The sequence below is a fragment of the Callorhinchus milii genome, unplaced genomic scaffold (genome assembly GCF_018977255.1).
Source record: "Callorhinchus milii isolate IMCB2004 unplaced genomic scaffold, IMCB_Cmil_1.0 Scaffold3, whole genome shotgun sequence".
Classification (NCBI taxonomy): Eukaryota; Metazoa; Chordata; class Chondrichthyes; order Chimaeriformes; family Callorhinchidae; genus Callorhinchus; species Callorhinchus milii.
The window spans coordinates 63601779-63616442 of NW_024704744.1; the positions used below are offsets into that span (position 1 = coordinate 63601779).

The following is a 14664-nucleotide window of genomic DNA, read 5'->3' on the forward strand; positions in this document are numbered from 1 at the left end:
GACTGGATTAGAGTCAAGTACTGAAGTGTGCTCTCTAACATAAAGCCGGCCTCATATTACACCATTGATATGTACAGAACCTAGAAGAATACAACCACTGTTGTAGCTGAAGTCCCTTTTCTGTCTTTTAGTTTTACATTAGATGCTGTAAGACTGCGGAAAACGTAAACAATATTGAATTATATCAAATCAAGTTTTGGAAAAAAATTCTAGATGACAATAATTTGGATTGCAAATCCTAGATAACACTCAAAAATAACAATCTGATTCATCTGAAAAACAATACATCTCATATCTGTTTTTTTTATAAAATCTGATTAACCTTGGGATTGGCACTTCTGGGCTCACCACCTTTGCTACTTATTGCATTTAGCACAGCAAGAGGTTGGAGTGTCAAACTGGGTAAATAATGTTATTCTGCAGCACAAATCTGCAGACCAGCTACATCACTGTGATTTTTGAAAACAGAAACCTGAATGTGGGGCTACATTTCATACTAGCCAGAACGTAATAATGTATGGCTTTAACGTGGAACAATCCTTAAGATTTCTTTTTCAACACAATTTGTTTAGATTCTTGGGGTGGACAAAGTTTGCAGGCTATGGGGAGAGAGCAGGGGGAGTGGGATTGATTTGGATAGCTCTTTTCAAAGAGCCAGTACAGACACGATGGGCCGAGTGGCCTCCTTCTGTGCTGTATAATTCTATGATTCTTTGTTGTATTTTGCAGATAAATGAAAAATGGAGCAAGAAGATGGAGGAAGCTTTTAATAATGCCTAAAATGCAGAAGTGAAAGGCTTTTTCACTATTGACTGCAAACCCAAACTTAAATAAAATAAGTTAAAGCACAGGATGCTTGCAAAGAAACAATGTGATAAATGAGAATAGACCAGACAAGATTCAAATGGCTGAATCCCTTATTTTCTGTGGTTCGCACACAGTTATAGAATGAAATAGATACAGTACCTCTACATTAACCACATCTCAGTAACCCACCTTTGTAACTTTAATTGATCTGGTTACACCTTGGTTTAATATCAAACACTGTAAAGCAGCTCATTTCTAGTTGTACAATTCAGAAATGCACAAATAAATGCAGCCATAATAGCGATAGAAACATTGCAACAGAAAGGGTTAAAAAAAACTATACACAAATAAAAAAAAGTATGGTTAATCCATTGACAGTGTTTAGTTTACTTGAGCACAAAGATCTTATTGCCTTATAGCCTATTCGCATTATTTGCCAACAGTGTTCCAAAGTTCATTTAGGAGTGGGTGACACATACGGAAAACACTGGGCAACTCATGCACATACTGTATTTGGCACGACTTGGCAATTGGGTATTCACTTGGAAGAAGTCAATCTAAAAATTAAAAATACAGACAATAGGTCCAATCTTCTGTTTCTCAAAGGAGAAGAAAAGATCAGATGTCCCATCTCCTCAAAGTGATTATATGGTCACAGGATGGGAGATATCATGCCACCATTTTGCTAAGACACCATCAGTACAGATAGCAATGTCTGTGGTTGGCAGCATAAAGATTACACTAGGATAAAGCCCATGGAAACCATAAAGTACCATCTGTTGAAACAAGCTTAGGTAATAAAGAACACCCAATATTAATACCAAAGTTAACCGTATAGCGTCTTCAGGAAAGTCAAACTCTGGGAGCCAATGGCAGGATTGAGTCGCTCTTCTCCCAAGTGAAACAAACAGACCTTGACATTCATTATCAGCATTGGAATGGCTTTTTAAGTGAACTATCAGAAAGCTACTAACACCTTTGTTTCATCTATACTTTAGCACAAGTTACCAGCTTTGGGAAAGGGGAGAAACTTAAGAAGAGAAGGAAATAGTTTAAATAATACTTGCATTTGCCTACAAAACACAGTCACTTCAGTTCACAGTACATCCTTTAAAGCATTTTGATTCATCTTCTTGACGTGAAAGGCAAATGCAAGGATTATTTGATATAGCACCTTATGTCAAATTGTCTTAATGTGCTTCACAGTTTTCTGTGTTGTGTAGTGACTGCATTTGAAGATGAAATTCGTAGCCAATTTGTACACAGCAATGTTCTGTAAAGTGAAAGCCCAACTTTTATCCAGAGGAATATTAGCCAGGATGCTGGAAGAAACTTGTCTCTCTTTGAGTAGTGTCATGGGATCTTTAACATCCACCTAAATAAGCAGACAGGATCTCAGTTTAATAATCCTTGTAGTGCAATGTCTCATCCAAAGGACGGTACTTCCAACAATGCAGTAAACTATGTGTTTAATAGGCTGAGAAATATTTTTCTCAGAAGTAAAACTTTGGATTTTCTTTCAATCTACATATCCCACGGAACATATACAAGAATGTATTAGCATGGATTAGTATAGTAGGTCTCCAATCTCACCCAGATGAGAAGAGATGCAGAGGTTTTTTTTATTTACCACAGCTCTATACTGTGTTCTCTATATGCTATCACAAACCCAAGACAAAAACCTGAAAAATACTTTAGATTAGTACAAATCCAGATTTGTTTCAAGCCCAGCAGCTAGAGCGATAAAACACTGAATTGAAGAGACAGCTACTCAAGTTCACTTACTCTTCATGAAGAATCTGGGTTTAATCACAAGCAGGCTGAACTACAGAACAAGTTTGTGGTCTGTCAGCTAGCAATGACAGCAAAATGCCTGCAGCAGCCAAACATGCCACTCTCCAGGAAAGTCCTAAAAACAAGCTGGAAGAAAGGTAATAAGAAATGCAAAGCAAATTTAAAATTGGTTATATACTGGTTAAAACCTATAAGGTGGGAAAATATTTACATCCAAATTAAGAAAGACTAAATCAGGTTTAGATCAATTAAGAACAAGGCAAACATAAGGAAAGGGAAGCAAAGAGGAAAATTAGACTGACTCACTTCCTATAATCTCCTTTAAACTATCTTATAAACCTCTTTCTTTTACTCACAAATGTACCCACCCAGGAGCTTTAGACGGTCTTTGGCCATCAACAGATTTGTGGTCATCTTAGCCTGCAACCGCCTGGCTCGATCAAATTGTTCACCTAGGAACAAGAAGGTATGGCAAGATTATCAATAACTACATAGCAAATATATCCACAATTATAATTTATATTATACTTTTTAGGTTACCAGATATCTCAAAATGCTTCACCCAACTGACTGGAATCCCAAGCTAGTCAATATTATTGATTACACTTATATAAGCACTATTCAGAAAAGCTATGGTCATAGTCAACATCCTCTGCTGTCAGCTTTATTGGCTGTCACATACCAGTTTTTGCTTTAACCTCTTGTCATTTGGGTTCAACTGAGCTCCCCAGTTACTTTGCTAACGGGACTAAATGGACATCACAATATCACACAAAAAGAATGCTGAGCTGCACTGAAATACAACATAGGTTACAGAACTAAAGTGCAAGCTTGAAGATCATGTATTATTCCCAAACATTAAACCAGGCTTAGTCAAACTTGGTGATTAACAATTATTATTGCATTAAAACTGCATTCATTTTCTTGTTAATGTTAATCATATCCTTCCTACAAACCATTAAATGATCATTAAATTCAAATATGTGCAGTCACATATATTGTACATCATAGAATTTTCTTCTGAATGAGGAGAACTGCTAGGGGAACAGAGCAAAAAACCACGAGTAACATGCTGCATCGGGATGTGGCACTGAGTTCTGAATGGTCTGCAGTTTGTGAAGGGAGGAGCTAGGGAGTCCAGCAAGCAGCCTGGATTATGTAATGAAGAAGCATCAATATTTCTCAATATTTAACCTGCAGGCTAGTACAATTCTGCTATATTTTTTCTACATACCATCATTTAATACCAGCTTTAAAAATGTGTAGTAAAATCAGTTTTATTATAGCAGTAAGTAAATCTGTTCATGGAAGGCTAGAAGATAAATTAATTTTTATTTCATTGTTGTTTTGCCTGGGGCAGATTTTGATTTAGAATATCAAAATGAAAATAACCTTCAGTGAGCTGTTAAAGCGCTTTGGGACATCCTCCTGACATGAAAAGCACTCAATAAATGTAATTTTGTTGTTTGTTGTAAATACATGACAGGAGGTAACCTGGCTTATCAAAATGTAAAAGTGAAACCATAGTACCCAATGTATGTGTGCCACGTGTATATTACATCCGGATTCCAATGCTGTGGAATCAGACCCTTTTCCTGTTTACAGCCTACCTTTCCTCATATATGTACACACACACACATACACACACAATATTATCCTGCCTTACTCAGAGGGCCAGGCCACACTCAACATGGACCAGGACTAGTGAATTCCCAGTTCGTAAACTGCAGCTCTATGCCAGTGCACGTGCTGTGGCTCTACCCACTACCCAATTGGCACTGCCCCACGACTATTTCTAATCCTCTACTTCCTCCAAATAAACAGCTTGTCTTTTACCCAGTTCCTTCAGTCTGACATCACTGACTGAATGAGAACAGCTGATCTTGAGATAAATTTTAAAAAGTAGTACAGTGGACACTGGGCTTTTGTTTTCTCAACAAGCAATCTAAACAATGCTGTAAACATATGGTTTTATAAGAATTCATTTTAGAGCAACCGTTTTATAGTTGCACTGTACTACCACTGTCTTTATGACCAGAATATCCCATGGATGCATCAGGAATGTGACCACGCTGGTGTGAATAATATTGCGGAACAAAATGTTCAGTAGTCCTTGGGTTGTAGACTCACTGCCCCAAATGCCTGGATTATTGTGCCCCTGAGCTTGGGTAGAGACTTGCATTTTGCCTACCTTTAAGCAAATCTGCGATTGTACGCAGATAGTTTTTATTCAAAATAGGGGAGAATATGCATTTTAATAAATCTTTTGTCTCCTCAAATCAGTAAGGCAGAAAGTTGAGCCTCAAGAAAAAAGTCTGTGGGGCAGCTTTAGAGCAACTCTACATCCAAGCAACAGGTCTATCATCTGGACTCATCAGAAGCTCAGGTCACGCCTAAATATTCACTGACCTTTTACAAACCTCATTTTTTTTTATTTTCTGCATTTACTCTTATCTGACAGTATAGTGACAGATACTTAAATTGACATCCTTACCTGGTTTAGTGATCTGGACTGCAATTCCTTTCTCCAGTTCATCAATCCCCTTCTGGTACCACTCAACAGCTTTATCCTTCTGTCCTGCTTAAACAGAGGAAGAGTCACAAACTGTACCACTGAGAAACCAGCACAAAAAATTGCCTAGCCCACCACAACCATTGAAAACATTACTTTAAACTTGAGTACTGAATATCCAAACATTGTTCAGGACTTCACGCTTCTAATTGTTGAGATCTAAAGAAACCTTAAAAAGCTTGATAGAGGATAGTTAAGGGATATTTAGCCTAAAGGCAACTATAGTTGTTAGATTGCTTCAAAACTGAGACTGGGATTTGAAACCCCAACAAACTGACTAAGAGTTAGGATTCTGGACCAAAGATTCATGGTGAGGATGCGAGGCAGCTACATGAAATCCCTAAAGGAAAGATGGGTCAAAGAAAGTTAAATATGCTAAAAGTTTTTAAAACTCTTAAAAGAAATGATAGTTTCTGCAATTACACTGCCACATCTACGGGTTCTGACATACACCATCTACAGGCTTAAATCTAAAAGTTGTTAAACTAGCTGCCTAGCAAATGCAGCAAGATATCATGGTCAGCAAGAAAATATCACACTGCGCTGCTAGATACTAACCAAAGCCAAAAATTGACGCAAACCATCCCAATACTTCAGGAACTCTGAAAATATCTAGCCCCTGCAGAACTCAAGACATATTACAGATTTCCTATGTACTTGATTTTTTTTACACAAAGGGATACTTTTTAAAACAAAGCTCATCTCAATATAGACTTTATTTCTCTAATTATGTATACAATTAGTAGTGAAGTGAGCGAATGTTTTGCACTAGCTTTACTGTGGTGTCAACCTAATCCTGGATGAGTTTCTGGGTATTTTCTGATTGCCCTCAGTTTACAATACAATTTCCTGTGCACAAATGACACGCAGCAATAATAGGTCTCCAATGCTCAAAAACAGAAATAATGTAGAGCCTGCAGCTCTAGCACATTGATTATAGATAACAATGTGATCTTGAGATGAGACTACAGTGATGTTCAAATCCTATTTCACTTCCATGATCAAACTACACGTAGCCTGGAGGAACTATACTAGTGAATATTTTGCAACATGACTGACTTCAGTAATTACCATCATCTCCACATTAGTTCTAACAAATGAAAAATTAATCTCCCTAGAGACTACCCAACTGGATTCTAAGCACCTGCCAAAGCAACAGAGGCCTTCTGCTGCTATGAAGGATTAATTAAAAATGCATATTGACACAGGCAGAGATCACACAAGTCAAGATGTGCTCTAAGGGCTTAAAAATTCTGATTTGAAAATGGCATTGGAAAAGGTATTTTACATATTATCAGCTTGCAAATGTTCAGTTTTATAAGATTCCCACTTTCTTTTTACTCATCCCTCAAAATTTCAAGATTGATGTTATCCACGGCACCCAATTGGTTGCTAGGAAATGTGAAGACAACTGCTGGAAGCACGAGCTATCTAACACAGCTGCTTCAGAAACAGTTGAGCACAGAAAGATATGTTTAGAGTCCAGCCAGAAAGAAACAAATCTAGCCTAACATTTATCTGGAAGTCCTGAGTGTCATAATTTCAAACAATTCCTTCTTATTGTTCATCATGAAGTTACAGTATGTCCCAAGGTTTACTTTTCATACGTAAAATGATAAGGGTCGGAGAGGAAGGGGTGTTAGTATTTTACACGAATAGTGACCTTTGGGTCAGTGATGCTTGCAGCAAGTTGAAAATTTGCTAGGTGAGGGTCCTACATAAATTTATTAAGACTATCAAAATGTTATAGCAAATGTTATAACACAGAAACAAGCCATTCAATTCATCAAATATGCATTGGTTGTTTTTGACACCTGAGCCATCTTGTCCAATCCCACTCTCCTGCTCACTTCCATACCTCTAATATTCCTCTTTTTCAAGCATCTAAATCTTTCAGTGGGCAAATTGGTCTTAGTTTGCTTATGAATTTCTGTACTACTTATAAAAATATTTAAAGCCATTCAGGGTTCCACCAAAAACTACTGCATTGAGGTGAAAATTATGCAATATCTGGAATATATTAATGATACTCAAAACCATCTCCATGACCTAAGGGGCAATAGTTTGGGACATTAATGGTTATTTAGAATAACATGGCATCAGTCTTTGTTCTATCCCCAGTTCATATCATTCACTGCAGACCGCACATGGTTTTAATGAAAACCAGTTTCCAACAGATTATATTGAACTTTTGAGTTAATTGGTATCATCAGAAGAGGGAAGCCATAACAATACTGCAATTTGCATTTTGAACTGGAAAGTACAATTTGTGAAGCCAAAGTGAGATTCAGTCCACAGGATGCATCGTTTTCCATCTGTTTTGTGGATGAAATGTACACACTGAATGTGCACACTGGCATTCAAGCTTTCCTCCCCCCCACTGTTTTAAGTGATTTTTACCAATCTGCAGCAATAGAACAGGATAATGCAGGTTTTACAATAAATTATGTTTTTAGTTAACATCAGGATAAAATTCACACATCTGGCAAATTAAAAATATTTGTTTTTGTCAAAATCAGTCACCCCCGATTAGATTACAGGAGAACAAATCATTTGCCCCAATGCCACAAATAGATTCACAAATCAACATTGACTACCAGTCGGATATGTGTATACACCACATATCTGTCTATGAACTTCAGATTTAAGATAGTTTTCTAAATGCTGGGAGAACTGCAGAAGAAAAACTGAAAAACGTATACACCAGACATTTAACAGAGGAAAGACTAACTTTGTTAGTCAAGAGTTATCTTCACCCAACCTCAAATGTCACTCACATAGACATGAATTGGACTGTATTTAGGACTTATTAATACAAAAGGATTTCAGTAAAATGCAGAAGAAAAAACAATCTGAAAACTATTCTGTGGAAACATTTTGGCAGCAAAACCTCATTGGGATTCATTATTCGACAGTTTCTGGAGTCGAATAACTTGCATGATCTCATGACAGTAAAGATGCTCATCACTGGGTACCATGGCACACAAAGTGCTTTAAGCAAGGTTATGTCTTCTGCCTGACTGCACGTCATGACTAATACAGAACATGTAAATGGGTCAATGGGTGACCTTGCTGACACGATTGGAAATACCACATTTCAAAGCTCACTGACCAGTTTTGTACGAAGAAGTCAAATGCAAACAGACAACCCTGCTAAAAGAAAACAATTTATAAGACATGTCCATTAGGACACATCTGAATTGGACAAACAATCAGTGACAAACAGGTTCTTTAGCAGGAATGCTGAGAAAGAGAGTAGTTCAACAAAGGCACGGATTCCCTTTTGTACAGTATGGGAATTAAAACATTAACAGAAGGCAGCAGTTTACATCTCTCTTAAATCAGCATTCTTTCATTAATCTAAATATGAAGCACTTTTCCCAATGTAAGTAAATACTTTGTTGCTTTAAATTGTAACCATGTGCACAAATTTTAAATACCAGAAACATATCTTTGGTATTAGCTCCAAAGTCTCTTAATACATTTCATATTTTCCTTATTTACAGTACTTGCTACCTCACTCTTTTTTCCCCTTTTAAGAAAGACAGTTTAGTTCCTCCCCTTGTAATTTACTGATTCTGTCGGTTGGTTTCTTGTTTCACTGTTACATGTCTAGAGATATTGTAGTTACTTTCATGTATAAGAGCAATAAAGTACCAAAACATTTTAAGAGTTTCTTTAAAAAAATCAACCAACAATTAAAAACAATTATTTTCTCTCCCCAAATCCCTCTATCTCTCCCCTTCCCTCTCTGCTTTCAGATCCTACTTAAAGACCTACCTCTAATTGCGCGGTGAAACCATTACATTGCCATAGTCATCACTTCCTGCTTTGCACACGAACAGTAAAGCATGAAGCAACGTGGCCGAAAATCTAATAAACCCAAAGCCAGCCATTTTAGTTAAAAAGCCAGCCATCGCCCGGGAAGCATTTTGTTTGACCAGCCGGGTGTCTGACACATGCAGAAACCCATCACTATGGCTCAGGAACGGGACTACCGAGAGGCCTGGTTCGATTCCATCATTCCATTACCAGGCTTGGAGCCAGTTCAAAAATCCAAGGAGGATAGTCACTCGACTAGAAGCAAGCAGGCCAACTGGGTGCCTTTGTTATGAATGGGGTCTAATTGCATTATAAGAGAATTTATGTTGTGGCAGAGCTGCATGTACTCGAGATTTTTTAAAGATTTAATCTGAGTTGTGATCCATATGAATGTTTGGTCTCTTTTCTCAGTTATCCTGTCTTATATTTCCCCTCCTAATCCACACCTCGCTTTACCTAGTATTATGTAGTAGTTAGTCAATTGATGGATTGCTTTCTGGGAATAATAATCCTCCAAATAAATAAATAATAATAATTTGGTCACTCAATTCTTGACTGTTTGTGGGACACTGCTGTGCGCAATTGGCTTCCGCATTTTGTCCACAAAATATAGTCAATTCACTTTACAGTATATTCTGTGAAGCACTTTGAGATATTTCAATATTGTGATAAGGCGTTAGATCAAATGCAATAATTATTATTTACCCTCAAATTCAAAATAATTGGCTGAATATCTCAATGCTGTTTGTGGGACATTGCTGGTGCCTATATAACATTCATATCATACCTAATCAATTATATTTTGAAAAGTGTTTTGGGATGTTTATGTGAAAGGTGATGTAAATGCAATTTGCTGTTTTTATGCATTATTACCACTGATATATTCCTAAAGGACCAAATGCAGAACATGAAAGAAACACATAGGCTCCATGTACAGCAGCTTTTCTAGAAAGCAAAATGTAACAACTGCTGCCAGGATCACACCCAGTTGAAACAGTTCTTCCTTGATATCGTGCCTCAAACTCAGCTTTTTATCTTGCAGGTTTGGCTCACCGACACATTTTGAGTTGCAGAGATAAAGACAAGTCTGCAACCCATTTTCTTTAACCATTTTGTTCCTCCACTGTGCTTAACCGCTTCTTTTTTTTATTAAGGAATTCCCATTAGAAATTGTTGCATGTTATACACACACACTCGGCCCTATTGTCCGTTTTAGGAATATTGTATTTATAAAATGGAAATAATAAGTAGTATTTTGTGTGTAATAGAAACTACAGTGGTCTTCTACTTGATTGTAGAAATGACAGGCAATAATGTAAGAGTAGAAGCAAAGAGGAAATATTTTTCTACGTTTTTGTCTCCAATCTCCAATCCAAGGAGGAGTAGTTTACTTTATTACCTGATAACAGCAATCTTTTAATTTATTAGATGGCCTCCCCTTATTTTACTCTTTTTCTTTTAATTGTTATCATACTTGGTGCCATGAGAACTAGCTGTCCTTTGATAATAATAATCCTTGCATCTAATAGAGGGCCTTATCACTTCTTCGAGACGTCTCAATGCGCTTCAATTGCTCAAAGTCGCCAATTTTCAAGTGTAAACCCAGGAGGTTACTTTCAACAGTATGTTTGACAGAGAGAACAGGCAACATCCACAAGCCATGCAGAAGCCTATGCCAATGAATTAACATTAAACCCTCCAGTCATCACCGATCTATAGAACTGCTACTCAATAATTCTCATTACAACTTCTATGCCAGTAGAAGTAATAAGTTACAAGGCACCATCACAAAAGTACAACTATTATTAACTTTTATTTTTTATTTTTACATTAGATCCTGCTATTCACTTTATTTGATGAAGCTACTGTTCATTAATTTATTGGACGGACCCATTCCTAACAGAGAATTAAACCAGAAGGATCTCACAACATCATTACAAAATATTTTACTTCAGCCAATCACATAATCACTACACAATACAATTTAAATGTATATAAACGCCTTTCACATCGGGAGGACGTGCCAAAGTACTTGCTACTACCGGATGGGCATTTGAGCTGGGACTGGGAGCCAAGGTAGGGAAAGATGACTGAAAGTGTGGTTAGAGAGGCATGTTTTGAAATGTACCTCACTGGCAGTTATCACCACCAACGTACTAATTTACAATCTCTACTTGCCAGCGCACTGCAAATAGATGCATAGTGCCATTAAAGACATGTAAAGGCGAAATAGTGTAAAGGAGAGGGGAGCAATATTCTGAAATATTTGAATGAAAATAATAACTACACAGACAATCCCCAACATCAAAGTGCAAAACATTATTGTGCAAATGGATGCATATACAAAGTAGAAAAATTACATTTACAATTAGTGCTATGCAAATCTGTTTCAACAGACATACATCAATCACGTTCAATTTCAAAATTCCTATGCTATCTTAACATTTGCTCAGTCTGCTTTCGACTGTATTCCAGAGGTTACATTGTTGAAATGCATGCAACTAAATCCAATTATATCCAAATCTGAAAATTGGGAGACCAGTTAGATAATGTCACTATTATGCCCTGGTCTTCAGTTCCTTTGTAATTCCATTCATATGCAAGTGAGCTGCTTCTACAAAAATCTACCAGCACTGTACTCCAGGTGCAACATGATGATAATCTCCCCTATTACGAACGTGAATCTGTACTGTGTTCAAATAAGTGGTAAAAAACAACTTCATTTATTCAATGGCTTACTTCAATGTGGTACAATTAATGTATTTTCAATTGCAGATCTACTGTAAGAAAACTAAAACATGGCCCAGTGACTAAAGGTGAAGGACTGAACTCAGTCATCAGCAGGTTATCTAACTGTCAATAAAGAGTGGCAAAGTTGCAGGTGGTGAAAGAGTCTGCAGGCAGAGAATAAAAAACTGCAACTTGCATTTATATAGTGCAGGGGAGAGTCTCAGGGGATGTCATGGTAGCAGAGCTTGATTTGTTCTAAAATAAAAGTACATTCAACCTAATATATGCTTTCACTGGTACTTGTTCTATATATAGAAGTATATAGGTATTTGTTCTCCTTGAGTTTCACTGTCTCCGCTTCCATCTCCTTGACCTAAGGCAAAGGCTACTTACTTACTGCTGGATAGTGTTGTGGGTATCTCACTCAAACGGCGAGCAAGTGTCAGAGCACTGAGAACAGGCAAGAGACAGTCACAGCCCGATTGTTTTTAAAATGAGAATCAGTGGCGAATATTCACAAGGCTTCACAAACCTCCTTCAGCAGTGCAAGAGTTGTGCTGAAGCAACATTTTTTGCTGATTAGTATTGACAGTGGTGGTGGGAGGTGGGGGAGGGGGGTGGAGAGAGGAAAAGTCACATCTATTCATATTTTGTAACTACCAAAGAATAAAGCGAGTAAGGCTGTGTAAATAAATAAAAAAGCAAACTAAGAAAAACTTTTAACTATATATGTGTGTATACATACATACACTACACGTATCGACTATTTCTTTCCTCCCGCCCTCCAAGCCAGGCGGGATCTCACAGTGCTTAACAACGGAGCCCAAGGCCGAGCCTGGGGGAGGGGAGAGGGGGTAGGTGAGCATAGGCGCAGTCGAAAAAGGAAGGTCTTCAGGCGCTCCTGAAGTTGGGGGAGGCGGGGTTGAGGGAGGAAGTTCCAAAGATTCGGGGTATAGTGGCTGAAGGCACAGCTGTCGATGGTGGGGCGGAGGATTCGGGGGATGTGGAGGAGGCTGGACCCAGTAGAGCGGAGGCAGCGGGTACTGCTGTGGGGAGAGAGGAGGTTAGAGAGATAGGGGGGTACCGAGGAATGGAGGGATTTAAACACTAGGGTGAGGATCTTGAAGTCGATCCGCTCTGTGACAGTGAGCCAGTGGAGTTTGGCGAGGACTGGAGTAATCAGGGTACGAAGTTTGATACGGGTGAGAATGTGGGCGGCAGAGTTTTGAATGAGCTGAATTTTGTGAATAGTGGAGGAGGGTGTGACTGGCGAGGAGGGCGTTGGAAGAGTCCAGTCAGTCAGTCACACACACACAGTCAGTCAGTCACACACACACAGTCAGTCAGTCAGTCAGTCACACACACACAGTCAGTCAGTCACACACACACAGTGTCAGTCACACACACACACAGTGTCAGTCACACACACAGTGTCAGTCACACACACAGTGTCAGTCACACACACAGTGTCAGTCACACACACACAGTGTCAGTCACACACACACAGTGTCAGTCACACACACACAGTGTCAGTCACACACACACAGTGTCAGTCACACACACAGTGTCAGTCACACACACACAGTCAGTCAGTCACACACACACAGTCAGTCAGTCAGTCACACACAGTCAGTCAGTCACACACAGTCAGTCAGTCAGTCAGTCACACACACACAGTCAGTCAGTCACACACAGTCAGTCAGTCACACACAGTCAGTCAGTCAGTCACACACAGTCAGTCACACACACACAGTCAGTCACACACACAGTCAGTCAGTCAGTCACACACAGTCAGTCAGTCAGTCACACACAGTCAGTCACACACACAGTCACACAGTCAGTCAGACACATCCTGTACTTGGTCACAAAGCCCCTATGGCCTGGGCCCTGTTAGCGCCGCTGTGCTGGGCTGACCCGGGCTGACCCGACCCGGGCTGGGCTGGGCCGGGCTGACACGGGCCGGGCTGACCCGGGCTGGGCTGGGCCGGGCTGAGCTGACCCGGGCTGACCTGGGCCGAGCTGGGCTGACCCGGGCTGGGCTGACCCGGGCCGGGCTGACCCGGGCTGGGCCGGGCTGAGCAGGGATGGCCGGGCTGAGCTTCCGCCCGGGCTGATGGGAGGGGACGGGAGGATCGCTCACCTTTGTCATCCTCGTCGATCCTGAGTGCGGCGGAGATGTACTCGAAGGCCTGCTTGTGGTACAGGCGGACCCGCTCGGGCTCGCTGCCCGGCTCGCACGCCCGCTCCTCCACCGCCACTGTCTTCCGCGATGCCATTTCAGCCAGGCGGTGACAGACATAGGCGAAGAAGAGCCAGAGGTGGAAGGCGAGGAAGCGCAAGAAGGTGAAGACGGCGATGAGCGGGTAGGAGAAGTAATACAGGTTCCGCTTGTGCAGAGAGACCTTCTGGCTGTCCTCAGACGGCGATCTCGGCGGCCCCTTCTTCCTCCTCCCTCGGCCGCCCGGAGGATTCATTCACCCGCCCGTCAACCGCCATCACACGCGAGCAGCCGGCCAGCGCATTGTCCCCGCTCCGCCAATCACATCAGCTCATCGCCGGCCAATCACATCAACCCCTCATCGCCGGCCAATCACATCACTCTCATCGCTGACCAATCACATCACTCTCATCACTGGCCAATCACATCACCTCATCGCCGGCCAATCACATCAACCCCTCATCGCCGGCCAATCACATCAACCCTCATCGCCGGCCAATCACGTCAACCCCTCATCGCTGGCCAATCACATCAATCTCATCGCCGGCCAATCACATCAATCTCATCGCTGGCCAATCACATCAACCTCATCGCTGGCCAATCACATCACTCTCATCGCTGGCCAATCACATCAACCTCATCGCTGGCCAATCACATCACCCTCATCACCGGCCGATCACATCAACCTCATCACCGGCCGATCACATCAACCTCATCACCG

At 40.3% G+C, this 14664-nt stretch overlaps 1 protein-coding gene across 4 annotated transcripts in view; it reads right to left on the reverse strand.

Moving 5' to 3' along the window:
• spast (spastin) overlaps positions 1–14253 on the reverse strand; it is a 38382-nt gene extending 24129 nt beyond the window's left edge. For 2 of the 4 annotated variants that reach the window (XM_042332885.1, XM_042332884.1), the window contains exons 1-3: positions 13866–14253; positions 5096–5179; positions 2970–3053 (exon numbers count right to left, since the gene is read on the reverse strand). In XM_042332885.1, the coding sequence (XP_042188819.1) occupies positions 2970–3053; positions 5096–5179; positions 13866–14199 (502 nt within the window). In that variant the 5' untranslated portion in view covers positions 14200–14253. Of the gene's footprint in view, positions 1–2969; positions 3054–5095; positions 5183–13865 lie in introns of all 4 variants that reach the window. The other 2 variants (XM_042332886.1, XM_007892072.2) reach the window with 1 other exon arrangement.
• Between the last annotated feature and the right edge of the window lie 411 nt (positions 14254–14664).